Raw genomic sequence first — 18,885 nt, 5'->3', positions numbered from 1 at the left:
ACAAGAAGAGAAAATAAATATTTCAAAGGGGTCCTCTTTCCCCGCTGCCCCCCACCCAAGCCCCAAGAAATAAACAAGAACAGTTTGATGGCTGTGACCTTGGGCAATATCAAAGAAAAGACAGAGGTGGCCTGGACAAGGAGCCGCTGGAAGGCTAGAGGTGGTGCCTAGAGATGAGAAAAGGCCCTCGGCCCAGGGAGGAGAGCTGGGTCCCTGGTTGCCAGGTGAGAGCAGAGGAAAGACCAGGAGGATGGTACAGCCTAGGACCCTGCCGCCTTGTCCTCACAGGGCCCTGGGCAAAGCTGAATGCATGAAGCCAGAGGCTTCCCACACAGTGGGGGAGCCAAAGGACAGTGGGCGTCCATCTGAGCAGATTGATGTAAGATACAAAATTCTTTCTTACCCTGAGTTCACCAGAAGGGGATGCCTTGGACATTCAATTTATCTTGAACCTTTCTGGTGAAGGACCACCTTCTGGATGCTGGGGACTTTCAGTGCCAAAACAACCATCAAGTTTGAAGAGTACCTTTGTCTGCATGCTTGGGGCTGCCAGGCGCCATCAGGCTGGAAGGCTCTAAAAGAATTGACTAGAATTGTGACAGGAACAGCAGGCAAGCCCACACACAGATGTCTGAGCATTTAAACTTCCTCCTTTGACCTCACTGTCACATTTCCAGGGACGGACAGAGGAGGAGTGGGGGAGGGGAGGGTGCATTCTAACCAGCCACTGGCCCCTGCCCTGGCATGAAGTTAGTGTGTCTTACACCTTGATACGTGTGAGCCACCTGTGTGCCCACTTTCAAGGAGGCCAGGCGTCTTCCATCTGTCTCTACTGGTGGCTATTAGGGTCTAGCTGTCTTTGTGGGCAACTAGGGGACAGGGTGAAGGATAGCCTCCAGGACTCAGGGAGGACCATGTCAGGGCTCCCAGCTGTGACTGATTGCCATGAAAGTCACCTACGCTCAGTGTACAGGTGGAGCGTAGGGACAGAGTGTGATTGAACCTGAAGGTTTGGAGCATAAAGCTGCTCAACTGACCTTCCTCTCTTTGCCTCTCCTTCCTCAGTTTCCCCTGCCCTCCGCTCTCTGTGGAGGCTTCCTCTCACGCTTGGGATCCAGGTGCCTTCAGTCAGGAGGGTCCCATTATCCGTGTCCTTGGCCACTGTTCAAGCAGACTCTTCAGGGGAGATAATGGCAAACATCATGTCACTGGGGACCGAGAGACTTCAGAACCCTCCTCCTCTGAGTTTTCGGGCACTTGCTTCTCCTCCTCTCATCCCCTTGACTCCTTGATGGCCTCGAGACAGGTGCTGTTGCCATTGTTGACCACTGCGGGCCACACACCAGACGATGAAGCATTTGTTGATGGCATGAACTTGTGACCCCAATTTACAGATGAGGAAGTGGGCTCAGAGAATTTAGGCAACCAGCCCCAGTTTACAGAGCCGCTTCAAGGGGGTGTGGCCACCTGGGGCCTGCTCTGCTGTGTTTGGACTTCGATCCAAAGACAAAAAAGGGGCCTTCTCCCGGACACCCTAGAGCCCCCTGTTGTCCTGATCCTTTGTGGTACAGCTGTTGTCCTCACTCCAGCCTACCCCCGAGTGGGCCTGCGGGTGAGCACAGGTACACCTCCACACCTGACCCTAGTGTGGATGGGAGAATGTCTCTTCATGGGTCAGCTTCCTGTCTGATCTTCCTGTTCACTGGGGATGTTTCTGGGGACCCCTGAGAGGCCCCCACTCCTGGCTGGCTGGCTGACCTTTGTAGCACAAAGACCTCGGCTCCCGGGACACCATGTTCCTCCTGCGTGTGGAGGACAGTGTGCCTCTGGCCTCTCTCTCCCTCGCCTTGTCCAGCTCTCCGGCCTAGCTTATCCCCCCAGCAGTGCCTGGTGGACAGGTGTGCCCCTCTGAGGATGGTGCTCCATGGAGGGAGGGCTAGGCCTTCGATGGCTATGGAGTGAATGAACCAGCGTCAGGAGAGGATGTGGTGAGTCCTCAGGTGTTGTGGAGCAGCTGTTTAGCAGGCAGTCAGAGGGTTTGCTACCCGCCCTGAAGTTGCTGGTTCCTGGAACTCTGTGCTGCCTACTGTGCTTGGTGAAGGTGGAGGTACGTGTTTCAGGTCACCCTTCTAGGGTCCCCATCTGGAAGGCAGCAGGAACAACCCGTTCAGGCTCTCAAAGCCTCTCGTTTGTTCTGGATTGGTAAGAGGGTGGGAAGGACCAGGGTGGTAGTTGCGGGAGGCTTAGGGAACCCTTCTGAGAGAGTTCTTATTTAGGACTCCCCAGAGCTGTGGGGATGAGGCGGGGGAGGTGGACTGAGAAGACTGAGCTACGGGCGGGCCCTTGCCTGGGTACCCCTGAGGGGTTCAACCCTTCAATCTCTCTGAGCACATGGGGGAGCTGCATTTCAGGGGGAGGGGAGAGGGCAGTGATTATTTTAGATATTTACCAATCATCTTAACGTGCATGTATTTAAACCTTAAAATAATAAACAATAGCAATAAGACAAAGAAATATTCATTAAAAAAAAAAAGAAAGTAGCCAGAGCAAGAGATGGTGAGTCCTTTGTTGAGGAGGGGCAGAGTGGGGAACCCCTTCCTGGGCCCCCACACCCAGGTTATGCATCAAGCTGGGCCCTGGACACCTTAGCAGATTCTGTTTCATGGGTCAGCTTTCTGTCCGATCTTCCTGTTCAGTGGGTATGCTCCTGAGGACCCTTGAGAGGCCCCCACTCCTGGCTGGCTGGCTTCCAGCTTTCTCTCTTGCCATTCCCTACAAACGCTGGCCCTTGTAGCACAAAGACCTCAGCCCCCAGGATGCTACACTCCTCCTGCATCTTGAGGACAGTGTGCCTCTGGCCTTTCAGTCCCTCACCTTGTCCAGCTCTCCGGCCTAGCTTATCCCCCCAGCAGTGCCTGGTGGACAGGCGTGCCCCTCTGAGGATGTGCTCCATGAGGGGAGTACACTGATGCCATGGTCTGACTGCCCTACCTTGCTCAGTAGTCAGTCTTTGGCTTAGATCGGGCTGGGGACACAGCAGGGGCCTCACTTGGGGAAAGGGCTGTCCAGTGCCTTGTTTGGCACCCTGGCCAGCTTGGGCTCTGTGTTCTGGCACAGGAGTGGGCTTGATATTGGTCATCGCACTGGCCTGGTGTAGTCAGAATTAGTGACAACGAGAGCTGAAATGGCTCTCACAATTTTATCAACCTCATCAAACAATGGGAGCCTGAGCTCTGGGGGGCCGGGCGGCTTCCCGTGTCTCACGCGGGAAGATACTATTTATGCAGGGAGCACCCATGTGTTGGGATGAATCACCCAGGCCCATCTTGGGTGGTTTCTATTCTTGTAGACACCTGAAAGTCACAGCACGTATGGCTTGTAAAAATAACCCATGCCTCGGTCCCCTGAGCCCCCCCTTCACCACTCCTGGCACCTCCTGGGCAGAAGAGCTGCCTCTGCCAGGCTGCTGTTCAACCCGGCTTTCCTAATTGCCTGGAGTCTTCCAGGGATCCCTGCTGAGAGCCACACAGGGCTCACAGACCAGTCCCAGCTTTCAGCTCTGAAGATGGCACCCCCCCAGGAAATTTCTGCTGACTGTCCTTGTAGCTGCGCCTGTGGGTCTGAGGCACCCTGTGCTGGGCCTGTGGACTTCCTCACACACAAATCCTAAATATGAAGGCACCCAGCACCCACCTCTGTGGCAGCAACTCCCTACCCTAAACCCCAGAAACACTGGACATCACTGTGGCTTTTCTCAGCAGCTCGCCAGCCCCCTGTAATGCCTTCTTTGGAATGTCAGGTGGGAGAGGCTTCCTTCTCTTCTAAAGACTTTCCTGACCTCACACACACACGCACACACACACAGATGTCCAGTGCACACACATGCACACAGGACACACATGTATGTGCACACACGGATTCTTGGCTTTTTATTTGCAGAAAGCTAGGTAGGTGTGCAGATATCCAAGAGAATCCTAGTGTAGACCCTCTTCCTAGTTACACACTCCACATGCACAACATTTTGGTTCTCCTCAGAGGACAGAGAAGACCAAGCCCCTCTTAGGACCCTTGACCTCTAGAGCCACTTAGGAGCCTCTGGCCCCGCCCCTCATTGCACACCCCCCACCCACCCACCCAAGGAAGTTCAGACCCAGAGAGGGGAAGTGACTCTGCCCAGAGCAGGCAGGTGGCCAGGTCTGAAGGAGAAATGACATCTCCCAGCTCACTCAGCTGCACCAGACCACCCACAGGTAACATTTAGGGAACTGAGGCAGAGCCTCTGACCTGACCTTGCTCTTGTGGACCATAGGAGGCTTTCTTGACGTCAGCAGTACTTCTGTGGGCCTGTGCTCTGTCCACATGCTGGGCTTCTCTGGGCGGCAGGACAGTGGCAGTCCCTGGATGTACTCTGTGACAGCAGCAGCAGCAACAGGCAGACCTGGGTTGTCCCTGATAGTGGGTGACATTTTTCTACGAAACCGTCAACTTCCTCTTGGTCTGAGTCAGGGTTGTAGTGTCTTGTTGGGTGGGGACAGGTCCCCGGAGGCAGCCCGGCAGCCCTCCTTAGCAGGCTTGGCTTGGGTGCCACCACCGTCCACTGGCCTGCATCCCACCGCCCTAAAATCCTGTTGGAAATCGCCATGTGGCTAACATTACGCACTCATGGGAATCGTCTGCACCCCAAAGCGCAGTGCTTGTGGCACGCCAGCTGTGCCTGGGAGCCAGGCCATTTCCCTAGCCTCAGTTTACTTATCTGGGGAATGGAATATTGGTTCTTCTTCACAGGGCTCTCGAGGGCAGTAAATCATGGGGCGGCTTGTCTTCTGGTAAGCACCTGGGCAGCTCGACTGCTATCATACACCTGAATTGTTCTTGAACCCTAACCAGGTATTTCTTGGAGAGGATGGGAGGGAAGATATGCTTGCATTTAAAACCCTGAGAGTTCTAGATGCTTCCCTAGGAGTGAGAATACAGGTCAGGGAATGTCTGCTGGACTACCCTGGGCTGGGCTTTGTGCTGCCCAAAGCAGCAGAGTCCCAAAAGGAAACACTGGTCACTGGAGCCGTAACAGACTTTCCTTCAAGCATTCAGTCTTTGACTAAGTGAGATATTCCCAAGGACCAATCTTATGACCCTTGGTGACATAAAAGTGAAGGAGGAATAGCCCTTGTCCTTGCTACTGACAGCAGGGACACTCTCCCTGTGGTACACAGATGACTTCTAATGGTCTCCTGTTGGTCACAGAGGGTAATCCCATGGGACGATCAGTGATATGTGTGTTTGAAGGAAGGGATGAAATTTTTAATAGTTGAGGAAACAGTCTAAGGGAAGAGGACAAGGCTACATGGATCCAGGAATGCAAAAGAGTGAAGACAGGGCTGGAAACTTCTGGACCCACCAGGTGCTCTTGCTGGTGATGATGATAGGAGGCTGGGGTAGTGGACTAAAGAAGGAGAGACTGGGGATGTGAGTTCCTGTTGGTCCCTCTCTGTCTGTTTGAATGGACTCTTTTACATCTCTGGACCTCATTGTCCTTATCTGTAAAATGGGCATAATTGTAATGACCTCCCCGGAGTGTCCCTGGCCACTCCAAGGAGTACTTAGCACAGAGCCAGTCCCTGAGCTGGCCCCTCCACACTCCCAGCCCCATTCCACTCAACCAAGCTCCTGTCAAATCCTGGCATCAGGGACATTCCATCCACACTCTGTCCTTGCTGTGTCCTGTTCTTTCCTGCATGGAGGCCTCAGAAGCCCGGTGGAGAACCACATCCAAGTTAGTATTCATATTCTTTGTGTGGCATCCCACACTGCATCTGAGGGTGCTAGAATTCAGGGAAGAATCTGGATAGGCTAGCCCTAGCCTGGGGTAGGTCCCAGGACGTCCAGTCAGCTCGGCTGTCCTACCAGGGCACCATCATCATCTCTGTGGTCGCCCAGAGCAGAGTCTCTGCACAGATGAGGGCTTTGCAGCCCCAGGACAGAAGACACACTCTTGGCCTGCAAATGTCCATAGGGGTGTGCCCTTCCTGTGAGCTGTGTTCTCTGGAAAATCCAGGGTGCTGGGGGAACAAGGAAGCTTGGGCTGGTGTTGAGCCCCACATCTGGGTTTCAGGGCCTCAGCTGTGCAGATGCAGTCCGGGGCTGCCCCAGGGGAATGCTGCATCCTGGAAGTTGTGGGTGCAGGGGCTGCAGGAACCACAGTCCAGACTGGCTGGGGGGAAAGGGTGGTGGTAAGAGCCCCGGAGGAGAAGAGGGTCCTGGACTCCCCCCGCACCAGCCCCAGTCCCTTTCTTTTCTTGCTTCATTTCACTGATACAGTGATACACTGAAAGAAGATTCCAACCAAAATGCCCTCCAGTAAGACCCTGCTAGCAGTATGTGTGCCCTCTGCAGCATTTTGGTTTTTTTCTTGTTCTTCCTTTGGGTGTTTCTGAGATGGGGACTTTGTAGGTACCCAGATTAGTCCGGAACTCTCCTTTCTCCTCATCCTCCCAAATGCTGGGATTACAGGCAGGCACCACCACACCAAGCATCACCCATAAGCAGGTCTTCTGCCTTTGTTTGCACACCTCCAGTGACAGAGCTCACCACATGGTAAAACTGCTTGTTGGCTCTCCGACAGCTGCAACCCACTCCTGTGGCCCTGTGAAGTCACACGAAGAGCATGTACTGAGCCCTGGGAGATGTGTTGTTTCCATCTGTGGATGGAAAGTACAACTTGTCCTTTCTGTGTCTTCCCCTGCCTTGTGGCCCCTAGCTTCTCCACCTGCAGCCTGTGGGGCCCAGGGTGACCAGAGCCAGCAAAGGCCACTGCAGCCTCTGTTCCTCTTCTAAATTCTCTCAGTACTGCATTGGCTTACCTCACTTCTTGCTTTCTTGTTGATAAGAACACGCACAAGTCCCCACTTTTGTTTCGGCTAGAACTGTACTCTTGGGTCTAAATTGTTCCGCTGTGGTATTTCAGCCATGCTCTTCTGGGTTTAGCTCTGATCACACAGCATTGAAGGGACCGGTGAGAGAATGCCTACAGTGTCTGTGACATGCTACGACACTGAGGCATTGAGGATCAGTCACTGGAACCTGGGAATGACCTGTTCTTTGTGGTCTCAGGGGAAGGGGTGTGTAATGGCCTCTGGCGACTTTCATGGTTCAGGAAGGACGCGGCTCTTTCTTTCTGCAGTGGTTCCCTGGATTTACGATGGAGCCCTCCATCCTGACCTGGAGAGCGCCTATTAACTCCTATTAACTGGGAGGCTAATTTCTAATTAACCAGAAACTAGAACCAGAGTTCTAATCGCTCTGTGTGTTTGCTCAGTGATGTTTAAGGGAGGATCACTGAGGTCCCTGACTACAATTATTCTTCCATTTCTGCTAAGGTTTTTCTTTTGTGCATTTTTGGCAGGTACTTCTTTGCTATGTTCATTGGAACATAAATCATATTTTCATTTTTATTGTAACTTTTACCAGTGCAGACTGTCTGTTACCCTCCCGGTTCTTTTTACTAAAATTTGTTTTGATGTCACATTCCTTTTCTTTTTTCTTTGAATACTATGTGCTCATAAACCATAGACTTCTCTGGCATTTTCCTGCCTGTGTCTTTCTGTCTTCTGTGTTTCTGATCAATGAACAGTGCTTGGACTTGCTAACGGGCGCTCCTGTTTATGGGAGATGTTAAATTCTGTTCATCATATTTGTACAAACCTGAGGAGTTATCCTTCTGCTTTCTATGTTGAGACATTACAGGGTTTTTTTTTTTTTTCTCGATTTCAGTTTCTATTGTAAATTTTCTCTTCCTTTTGACCCTTCAGAATAGATAAGATCACTTAATCTAGATATCCAATTTGGAAAACATTAAAATTTTAACTTCAGCATGTATTTCTATTAATAGCTCACAAACCTTGACAGAATTCTATTTTAGATATCTTCCTTTGCTTTTGCTTCTCCCCTCCCCCACTCCCTTTTTTTAAGACAGGGTTTTGCTCTGTAGTCCAGGCTGGCCTTGAACTCTAGATCCTCCTACCTCAACCTCCTGAGTGCTGGAATTACAGGCATATACCACCACGCCTGGCTATTTTTTTTAATTATTGCTTTTTAAATTACGGGTGAGGTTCTTGTTGTAGATTGTCAATTTCTTGTCTCTCAGTGGGACCTGCTTCTCGCTCAACACTTCCACTTCTGTTACTTCATGCTTTGGCCCAAGTCCCTCAGAGTCGTGCCCCCTCCGCTGAACACACGTTTCTTCCAATTTTGTGTAAATCTCACACCCCACCCTGCCTGTGCCTAAACCCACGCCCAGACCACACTTTGTTTCAGGGAAAATCGAAAGCTATTCTTATCATTCTCCTTTTATCTCCAGCATTTAGCATAATTTCTGAAGAATCTTAACTTGTTTTCATGGGATTTTTTTTTTAATGAATTTTGGTATAACTAGATGTACACACAAAAAGTTAAGAGCTAAATTAAGATAAAATATCTTAATTCCATCCAGCTTCTAACTGGTAGACTGCAACACTGGCACATGGAAATTTTTTCTAGGTTTTTTTTTCCCCTTTGCGTTGGGTTTTTTTAAATCATAGTTGCAATCATTCTGAGTGTATAATTCTACAGTTTGTGGGTTTTTTACATAACCTAGTCAGCATCAACATAACACAGAAAAAATTTCCATTGAGTAAGTTTACCCTAGTGAAGTTAACTTCTTGACATTTAAATGTGCATATGTATTTTTTGCTATTAGAAAAAAGCCAAAGTGAACACATTTCTGTGTACAGTTCTCCCTTCTTTTGTGTAATTTACTTAAGGTAAAGTCTAAGAATTATTGGATGAAAGACTGATATGGCTTTTATGGCTTGTAATACACGTCACTGAGTCCCAGATGTTGATAAATTGCATGCTTGTCAGTATATTGGCAACTGTTTCCTGGAGCCCTTGCCAGACTGTTGAATTTGATAAGCAAAATTTCTTATCTCTCCAGAGAGCCTCTTCTGAGACCTGTCAGCATCTTTTGCCTGTTTTTCTATTGTGAGTCTTTTCATAAAGGACACCATTTATCTAACATTCTGGCTGCATTTTGTTTCATCCAGCATATTATTTACTGTTAATATTTTTACAGTATTAGGATTTGAACTCAGGGCCTTGCCCTTGCTAGACAGACACTATACTACTTGTGCCACGCCCTCAGCTCCTTTCACTGTAGTTATCTTTCAGATAGGGTCTCATACTTTTGTTTGGTGCCACCTCAGACTGCAATGCAATCCTATGCCTCCCTCGTAGCTGGGATTACAGATGTGAACCACCACGCACAGCTTGTTTGTTGAGCAAGAATCTCCATAACTTTTTACCTTGGCTGGTCTCCATCTGTGATGCTCCTGATTTCCTCTTGAGTAGCTGGAATTACAGGCATGAACCACTTCACCTGGCCCAATGTTAAATTTTTTTAAGCAAAAGAAAATTTCTGTTTTTCAGTAGTCAAACCTGTCCTATTCATTTTCTATTTCTTTTGCTTTTTAATCACCCTAAGTTGACAAACATTTTTTCTTTCCCGTGACTTTTATAGATTGTTAAATTTTCATCTAGTTTTTTTTTTTGGTTTGATTTTGTCAAATGTAATTCCTTAATGAATTTGGAATCCTTTTTCTCTATAATGTGAAATGAGGATCTGTTAGTTTCTGTCCCCAAAGGGCCCACTGACAGTCTCGCCAGAACTGGCTGACTAAGCCTTCCCTTGATATTACTGATATTTTTCAGAGTGTCTCATTTTTTTTGCATTTGTTTAAATGTCTCATGCATTGTCTGGGATTTCTGAGTGTTAGTAAGTATCTGATTTCAACAAGAACACCTTTAGTATTTTACCCTTAAATACAAAATTGCTGTGTAAAAACTGCTTCTTATTCCTTCATTTCAGTAACTTGTGAAAAGCTATGTACTGATGTAGTCAGATGGCTTTTGGATTTTGCCTTCTCTCTTTAGTTCTTTACTGGCAACACTGGGGTTTGAACTCAGGGTCTTGTGCTTATGAGGCAAGCACTCGACCACTTGAGCTACGCCAGCCTTTTGTATTTTACTTTAGTGATATTGGTAGATCTCCCAACTTTGAAGCTGTCTTACACTTCTATAGGAGATGTGATTTATCACTTCAATGTACTGAATTCTCCCAGGTAATATTTTAACTGGGAAGTCTCTCAGGTAGTCACACGGGCATTTGAGCAGCAGCTTTTCCCTCTTGGCTATGTTTGGCCAGCTTGGCCTTTGGGTGACTTTGGAGGCAGAAATTATATCATCGAAGGGCCGAAAAACGCTGAACTGTGTTGCTTAAGGATGAGAAATGAGCTTGAGCTCAGTTTTCACGATCGTTGGTCTAATTGTTGATTCTCGTGTCAGCTCTTCATCAGTTCTGGTGAGTTGTGTTTTGCCCCACGTCATGGGTCAGTGCACAGAGGCAAGGCGTTTCTTACTGGTCAGACTCCTCTCTCCATTCTCATGAAGCTCTTCTTTCTTGTTTCTAGCTCTGATCATTTGTGTCCGTTTCCCTGATTATAGCTGACTGTCATATTGGAGACAGGCATGGCTTCTTTCTTGTCTGTGCCCCCAAGCTGCTGCTTGTTACAGCTATGGGTTCTGCCCTTTCCTCTTTTCTAGCTCATTTAGTTCATTCTGATCTATGACTTTTGTTCTTTACTTTTTTCTTTTCAAATGCTCCAGGGCAGTGCTCAATTAATAATTTATTTTCTTTTTTTAAAAAAGCTGGATTAAAACAGTCAGGGCAATGTATTTATCTCTGAGAATGGTTTCGACTGCACCCTGTGAATTTATTTATTCATTTTTGGCAGTATTGGGGTTTGAACTCAGGGCCTCATGCTTACTGGGCAGCCGCTCGACCACTTGAGCCACTCCTCCACACCTTTTTTAAAGTGAAGGGCTTTATCAAGACAGAGTTTTACAAACTATTGCTCAGGCTGGCTTCGAACTGATATCCTCCTGATCTCTGCCTCCTGAATAGCTAGGATTACAAGCATGAGCCTCTGGTGTCTGGCTACACCCTGAGAATTTATTCATTCATTATCTTACTTTTTGAATCCAGGGCCTTAAAATTGTCCACGATTGTTTTTTTTAAACAAATCCAAAAGCCTCTTTCATTCTTGATTACATTGGTGCCTTTTGTTTAGCAGACAGTTCTATATTTATCTGCAAAGCTATTGCCAAAAATTATTTCTGTGTATGCTATTTGCAAAGCATTCAAACATAGAAGCATGAGTAGCACTTGGCTATCAGGAAAATTCTGATAAAAACCTCGGGAGCGAGCCAGGCACTGGTGGCTCTCCCCTGTAATCCTGGTTACTTAGGAGGCTGAGATGGGGAGGATCCAGGTTCAAGACCAGTGCAGGCAAATAGTTCTCAAGACCCCTCATCTCCAAAAATAACCAGAGCAAAATGGACTGGAAGTGTGACTCAAGCCGTAAAGTGCCTGCTTTGCAAGTATGGAACCCTGAGTTCAAACCCCAGTCCTACCAAAAGCAAAACAAACAAAACCCACGAGTAATTTTCACCTTATTTTTAAATAGCCAGTTATTTTTGCCTAGGTTTTGTGTACATGGTCAGAAAATATAGCCAACATTCTGCCTTTTTTTAATTGGGAAATTTAGTCTTGTTAGATTATTTTAGTAACTGTTTCTTGGATATGTGAGAAAAAATGGATTACCTATTATTTCAAACCAAACTTAAGAATGAATGAACCAAACTATTAAGTGAATGGCACTAATTATCCTATTTATGCACTTACATATCTGAATTGCTACTTTGCCTCTTGCTCCGGCCTTGTCTACAGTATTGTAAACCGGTCTGCTGTTCCTTATCATTGCTGCTAACTGAATTCTAACAATTTTCCTCCGATACTTCTGTATGATGTCATCCAGTCACAATGCTACACAATACTGGCTTTCACTTGCATTTTCCTTTTATTAATAGAAAATAACCTTCTTTGTCCTGGTGAGTGACTTTATTTCTCAAGCTTGCAGCGCTGGTTACAAACAGCATTGCCACTGCTTTTGTTTATGTTTGCTCTATGGGACTTTACACCGAGCACACACTGTTGGTGAAGTGTCGCACAGGCTTGCCTTGTATTTCCCCACTGAACTAAGAATGTGGGAAAGGAAAGCCTGACTTTTTCATATTTTTATTAGGATTTCTATGCTTACTTTCCCCTTCCATTGCAATTACTCCTGTGCTATGCAGGCTGACTTTTTTTTTTTTTTTAATTTTCTTCAGTGATTTTGAAGAAGGCAATCCTATTTTTAATAGTCAGTGCTTGCTGGAAGGTTTTTAAAAAATCGTACATTTACGTTTTTGTAATTATCAAACAAACAAACACACAAACCGACAAACCTAAGTAAGTGCTGGTGTCAGCAGCACGGTGGAGTCACAATAACCAGCGACACACGTTTTATGGGGATCTAGAAGAGGAACTGGAGTGCTGCTGCATGAGGGCTGAAATACCACGCCATGCCACGTGAATATACACAATTGATTCACCATAACAAGAAATTACTAAATTAAAAAATTTAAAAGTTGGAGATCAAGTGGATTAAAGAAGCAATGACTTCTTTAATCAATTGCTTCCTTCACTGACTAAAGAAGCAATGACTTTGGATTCGCCTTTAGAGAATAGTAAACAGAACCACTTGTTTTGTCCTGTGCACTGTTCTCCTTCGCATCCCCCCTCCCTCCTCTCCCTCCCTCTCCCCCTCCCTCTCTCTCTCTCTCTCCAGTGCTGGGGATCAAATCTAGAGCCTCTCACATGCCGGACAATGCTCCCTGGATATCAGACCACCTCTTTTACTGTTTTTTTTCCCTCGTAATTGTCTGTTTGTAATCTAACCATCCCAACTGAAGTCCCACCTCGCTGTCTCCATCCTGCACTCTCGGTTATCTCTTGGATGTCTAAGCCTTTGAGACAACTTGTTCAGAGGCCGCACCTACCCGGGAGTGGCCGGCTGTGCTCCAGAGTGACCTGACTGGCTAGGAAACTCTGTGTCTCAAGGTTCTCCCTCAAACCTCTTCTGGTGGGGACTATTTTTCAGGGAGGCTTCCAAGGAACTTGGAAGGTTTGAATGTTAGTGGCATTTAAGGACCCCCCCCCAGTGGCTCTTTTTCCATAGGTTTTTCTTTTAATTAAACCTGGTGTCTGATTTTCACTATCACACCCAGCCCCACCTCTCAGACTCTGTGTTGCTGGGGACTAACAAGGACATCTGGGTTGTCATGGACCCCATTTGCTTGTGGCCTTTTCCCATTCAGTTCTTGTCCTTCCTTGTAGGAGGCTGGGACTAGGCTCCATTCAGATCCTTCGAGAAGGGAAGGAGCCCAGCAATTCCCTCTGAAGACACATGGAAAATAATGCTGGGGTGACAATTGAAAATGTCCCCTGCTGGCTGCCTGTGACACTAACCAGACTCTCTGGTTAATGGAAGCGTGAGGAGGGCCCCCTGGTGGCCATCAGCTGTACTGCTCAGACCTCCCTAGCAGAGAACCAGCTGTTGGGAATATGGCAGGGCAGCTCAGGTCCCTTGTGACATTGGCATTGAGGCCACGCTCTCCTAGGGCTGCTCCCAACCAGTGAAGTCCCCAGAAAAGGTGATAGTGCTGGTTTATTCCTGTTTCGTGTCAGTGTTTCTGTGACATCCATGACACCCCATGACCTGGCCAACACGTTCTCAGAGGCTCTCCTTCCACTGGGTCAGATGAGTGGAGGTCTATCCACTTCTGCTCCCTCTCCCCTTTCACCTTCCCAGGCCTTTCCCCAATCAGTGGAGGCCTAAGACTGTCCTAGTGTCTGCTTCTCTGAGGTCTTAAAGGGACTCGACCACCCCCAGTGTGGGCAGTGGACTGGTGTGGACCCCTGGCTTGGCCGGGCAGGCTGCCAGGCAGAAGCAGCACTTCTTCGAGAAGGATGATGACATCTCTTGTGCAGCCTGAGGTGCATTTGTGCCTTTTAATCTTACTTCAGAGAAGTTCCTGCTTTAAAAAATGTCTACTCTTAAAAAGATGGCTTCCCTCCATCTTCAGAGGGAATTGGGTGGATTAATAGTTCAGGCTTTCTGCTTCCTCTGTCTTTACATGGAACTATTTTTTCTCAAGCTGATTTCCTGTTGTGAGTTCACAGAGTGCGTGCATTCTCTGGCTTCAAAGATCAGCGGTGGAGAAGTTTCCATTTGAAGTCTGTCAGTAATTCAAGCGTGACCTGTAGGACAGCCCTTTGAGGAACGCTGGTAGCAGATTCCAATCTACTTCCCCCACATACACCTGCTACAGTCACTTTACACACGTCCCCGCATCCCAGACCAATCTTCAATCTTTGTCATCCTTTGTTTGTTCTCCATTTCTTTTAGCATTTTTTTTTTTGAAATGGAGTCTTGCCATGTAGCTCAGACTGGTCTTGAACTGCTGAGTTCAAATGATCCTCCTGCCTCAGCCTCCCAAGTGCTGGGATTATAGGTGTGTATCATCATGCTTGACTGGTTTTTGTTCCTACTTCATCTGTGTGTAGGACTTGGATTTGCCTTTGAGCATCACTGATTTTTTTCTTGCCTTTTTTATTTTATGTGGTGCTGGTTTTACACTCAGGGCCTTGAGCTTGCTAGGCAGGCAGCTTGAGTCCTGACCCCCAGCCCTCTGGCTACTTTAGTTCTTAGTCTCTGAATCCCTGCCAGATGATATATCATCCAGCAGCTGGCCTGGGCACCACCCCGCCCCGAGCAGATGCCCTCAGCTCCTTTTTTGCAGCTTGGTTGGACCTCTTTAAGCATCAACGTTAACTGCTGGTCGCTGATTGGAGGGCGACTGCTCTCCACTGCTCTTTGGTGTTACATTGTTCATTTAGACTTGCAGTGAGCTGGGGCCTGCTTTTCTCATTGCTTTTAAATTTATCTTGTGGGCTCCAAGTTATACTAGCTGTTTTTTGACACGAGCCTGTGGCTCTTTTGGAAGAAGCAGCCTGCCAGCTTGCGTTTTTCTAAGCCTCCAGGGATGAAGAGGAGAGCAAAATTTGGGACCCATCTGGCTGGATGTTCCGCTGCTAACTCCAGGTTCTATACACACAGGACCCTAAAGCTGTAATAGGGAGGAGATGAGCTGTCCTAGAGCTCCTGTGACACAAACACATAGGGAAGTTGACACACAGGAAGGCACAGACTCTTTGGAAGGCCACCAAATCAAATAGCCTGCATTAAACAGGCTATTTTACATGGATTAAACAGGATACATGACACATCCATGTATCTATAAATGTATCCCTGGTCACCATCGGGAAAGTAGGTGAGAGAGAGCAGAGGGGACAATGGAGAAAGAAGAGCCATGCCCTGAAGTCAGCATTTGAGTCCCTGATCAAGCCACACCTGAATACAACCCTACCCTAGTTTTCATCTTTCCCATTGTCTGAAATTCTCTGTGTCTAAACCAGTTTGGCTTGGAGTTTGTGCTGTTACTCCTTTCAACAAGAGTTCTGATTCAAAAAAGGGAGAAATATTCATGCACAGACGGGTTCTATTTTTGTAAAAGAAAAAAAGTGTGTGTGTGTGTATGTGTGTGTGTGTAATGACACAGATGCCCTGACTTACCATGGTTCAATTTAGGACTTTTTTGATGACACAAAAGCATACCCATACACCATTCTGTTTTTCACTTCAGTACAGTCATCAGTAGGTAGCATGAGGTAGTCAACACTTTAGTGTGAAACAGGCTTTGTATTGGATGATTTTATCCGAGGGTAAACACTTGGCATGTAAGGTTCTGAGCACATTTAAGACAACCTAGGTTAAGCAGTGGTGATTGATAGATTAAGTGTGTTAAATTCTTTTTTTTTTTGGAGGTATTGAGGATTGAACTCAGGGTTTCACACTTGCTAGGCAAGTGCTCTTAACACGAGCCACATCTACAGCCCTTTTGCTTTTTAGTTCGTTTTTTAGATAGGGTCTTCTGGATTTTCCCTGGCTGGCTTCCAGCCAAGATCCTCCTATCTCTGCCTCTTGAGTAGCTTTGATTACAGGCAGGCATCACCACGCCCAGCTTAAATGCATTTTTGACCCAGGGTATTTTCATGTTACATGGATTTGTTAGGACATAACCCTACAGTAAATTAAGAAGCAGCTGTATGAAAAATAACAGTGGCTACATTGGAGCAGCGGGATGAGAAGTCAGTTTTCTGTTCTGTGTTTTCTAATTGTGATGCAGTAAGCATGGATTGTGCAATTCAGGGGTGTCCATTGTCCTCTACTACGACATTTGTGTCCAGCACTTCGAGAGTGAGAGGGACCCTTAACCTATGGTTGATGTTGCAGGGAGGAACATGAGCGGGCTTGACAGAGGCAACAACTGCTCATTCAGTGACGTGGACGAGCTCATGAAGACCCTGCAGATGGCGGTCCACATTCCCACCTTCCTCTTGGGCCTGCTGCTTAACCTGCTGGCCATCCGCGGCTTCAGCACCTTCCTGAAGAGGCGTCCGGACTACACAGCCACCTCCATCTACATGATCAACCTGGCCATCTTTGACCTGCTGCTGGTGCTCTCGCTGCCGTTCAAGATGGCCCTGTCGCAGGTGCAGCTCCCGTCCCTGGCCTTCTGCACCCTGGTGGAGTGCCTCTACTTCATCAGCATGTACGGGAGTGTCTTCACCATCTGCTGCATCAGCCTGGACAGGTTCCTGGCCATCCAGTACCCGCTCCTGGTCAGCCACCTCCGGTCCCCCAGGAAGACCTTGGGGATCTGCTGTGTCATCTGGCTCCTGGTGTGGACCGGGAGCATCCCGATCTACAGCTTCCACGGGAAAGTGGACACGTACACGTGCTTCCATAACATGTCAGACGGCACCTGGAGCGCCAAGGTCTTCTTCCCCCTCGAGGTGTTCGGCTTCCTCCTCCCCATGGGCGTCATGGGCTTCTGCTCGTGCCGGAGCATTCACATTCTGCTGGGCCGTCGGGACCGCACCCAGGACTGGGTCCAGCAGAGAGCCTGCATCTGGACCATCGCGGCCAGCCTGGCCGTCTTCGTGGTCTCCTTCCTCCCGGTGCACCTGGGCCTCTTCCTGCAGTTCCTGGTGAGGAATGGCTTCATCGTGGAGTGCGGAGCCAAACAGAGCATCAGCCTGTTCTTGCAACTGTCCCTGTGTTTCTCCAACATTAACTGCTGCCTGGATGTTTTCTGCTACTACTTTGTCATCAAGGAATTCCGCACCGATGTCATGGCCCACCGGCCTTCCAGGGTCCAGCTGGTCCACCAGGACACCATGTCTACCAGGGGATAAGGGAAGGCAGCCTTGTGCAGAGGAAGGAAATCTCAGTCCCAAATTCTCATAAGGGACGTCTTGTTTCCCTTGGATGCTCACAGAACGCCATCTTTGCTCTTTGTACCCCAGGCCTTTCCACAACGCCTAGACGGCTTGACAAATATCACTCTGTGTCTGGGATTTGTGGCAGACCCTAAGAACCAGGTGAAGTCTTCATTTCTGAGTCCAAAAAATATGAATCTGAAAAAGGCTGCTTTAGCTTATCCATCCTTCTGTTCCACTAGAAGGTTGTAGAAAAAGGAAGAGGGGGCAAGGTGAGAACTTAGGGAGGGAATCAAGAGAGTTAGTTACAGTGGTTGACTTGGGCAGAGATGTACTGGCAGGGAAGTCCCTTTTTAGTTTGAGAACCTCAGAATGAAGCAGTCTGGTGGAGCTCTGTTGGCAACAATGTCAGGGAGATGGTGACAGATAAGGCTGTTCAGGACTGGGCAAATATTGATAGATAGCCTCGTTTCCTTCAGGCCCTAGAGAGGCACAGGAGGCCAACCAAACCTTCCATGCCCATGAGAAGGCTGTAGGAGGGAGGTGGCTGTGTGAACCAGGACTCAGGGAAGCAGTAGATACTGTGTGGAGGTGGTGGGGACAGAATGGAAAGGCAGTAGTGGCAGCTGAGAGCCATGAGGGACAGGAGATGCCTGGGAAAGGAAGTAGACAGACCCCGGGCTGGAAGTAGACCATCCCTCTGCCACTGTCATGAGGTATCCAGTGAATGGAGTGTTAGCACCAACCCAGGCTAGGAGGGGAGAGATGTCTGATTTTGCATAACAGCCTTCTGTCTCGGACAGCCTGGGAAGTGGTTTATTAGACCCGGTTTGAAGACATGAGAAAGAATCAGTCTTGACTTGGTTCAGAGATGGCAGAATGAAGGAGGTGTTTTGCTCACCTGGGTCCTGGCTGGGCAGCTGGCACTAGTGACAGGGCTCAGAGAGCCATTCCTTTCTAGTGGCTGGCAGGGAGGAAATGCATGGGCTAGGAATGGGGAAGCATCTCCATCCAAACAGCACAAAGGCCAGGCCTTGAGGCTAGCAAGGGTGCTCTCTGCAGCTCCTGAGGGTAACTGTAAACGATTGATTCACTCAGTGTTTGGATCCACCGATTGGCTTCTCAAATGCTCTAGAGCCGGAGTTCACAGTGACAACCCAAAGCCTTGAGATGACTCAGCTGTTCCAGAGAGTGAAATGATTAGAAGGATAAATTGTGGGGTGGTTTTGCATACGGAAGGAGTAGGATGTGACGAAACCATGAGACTTAATGCAAACAAGCTGCAGGTCTTTCGGAAGAAAAGCAACCTGGTCAGAACCTGAACGTGTAGGGTAGAGAGGCTCTGGCTGCAGTGGGAGTGGAGGGCCTGGGGGAGGGGTGGTATGGGGGGGGGAGGAGGGAGGTTTAGGTAAAACCTGGGGCCTGCCTACAGAGGAGGAGGAGGAGGAGGGCTGGGGAGGGGAGGAGAAGGAGCAGGAAGAGGAGGAAGACTGTCCAAGCTTGAAGCTGTGGAGGTGATGGGGTGGGCAGGAAGGGCTGAGGGCAGAACGACTTCCTCCCTGAGCATC

General features: G+C 48.3%; 1 protein-coding gene across 2 annotated transcripts in view; it reads left to right on the top strand.

The window, feature by feature from the left end:
* Gpr55 (G protein-coupled receptor 55) overlaps positions 1-18,674 on the top strand; it is a 43,399-nt gene extending 24,725 nt beyond the window's left edge. The window contains exons 1-2 of one of the 2 annotated variants that reach the window (XM_074069562.1): positions 2,000-2,107; positions 16,329-18,674. In XM_074069562.1, coding sequence (XP_073925663.1) covers positions 16,337-17,293 — 957 coding nt within the window. In that variant the 5' untranslated portion in view covers positions 2,000-2,107; positions 16,329-16,336 and the 3' untranslated portion in view covers positions 17,294-18,674. Of the gene's footprint in view, positions 1-1,999; positions 2,108-16,328 lie in introns of those variants that run through there. The other variant, XM_074069563.1, reaches the window with a different exon arrangement.
* Positions 18,675-18,885: the final 211 nt, after the last annotated feature.

The sequence above is a fragment of the Castor canadensis genome, chromosome 4 (assembly GCF_047511655.1).
Source record: "Castor canadensis chromosome 4, mCasCan1.hap1v2, whole genome shotgun sequence".
NCBI classification, from domain to species: domain Eukaryota; kingdom Metazoa; phylum Chordata; class Mammalia; order Rodentia; family Castoridae; genus Castor; species Castor canadensis.
The sequence above is the reverse complement of the archived record's forward strand: the minus strand, read 5'-3'. Positions and strand labels throughout refer to the sequence as shown.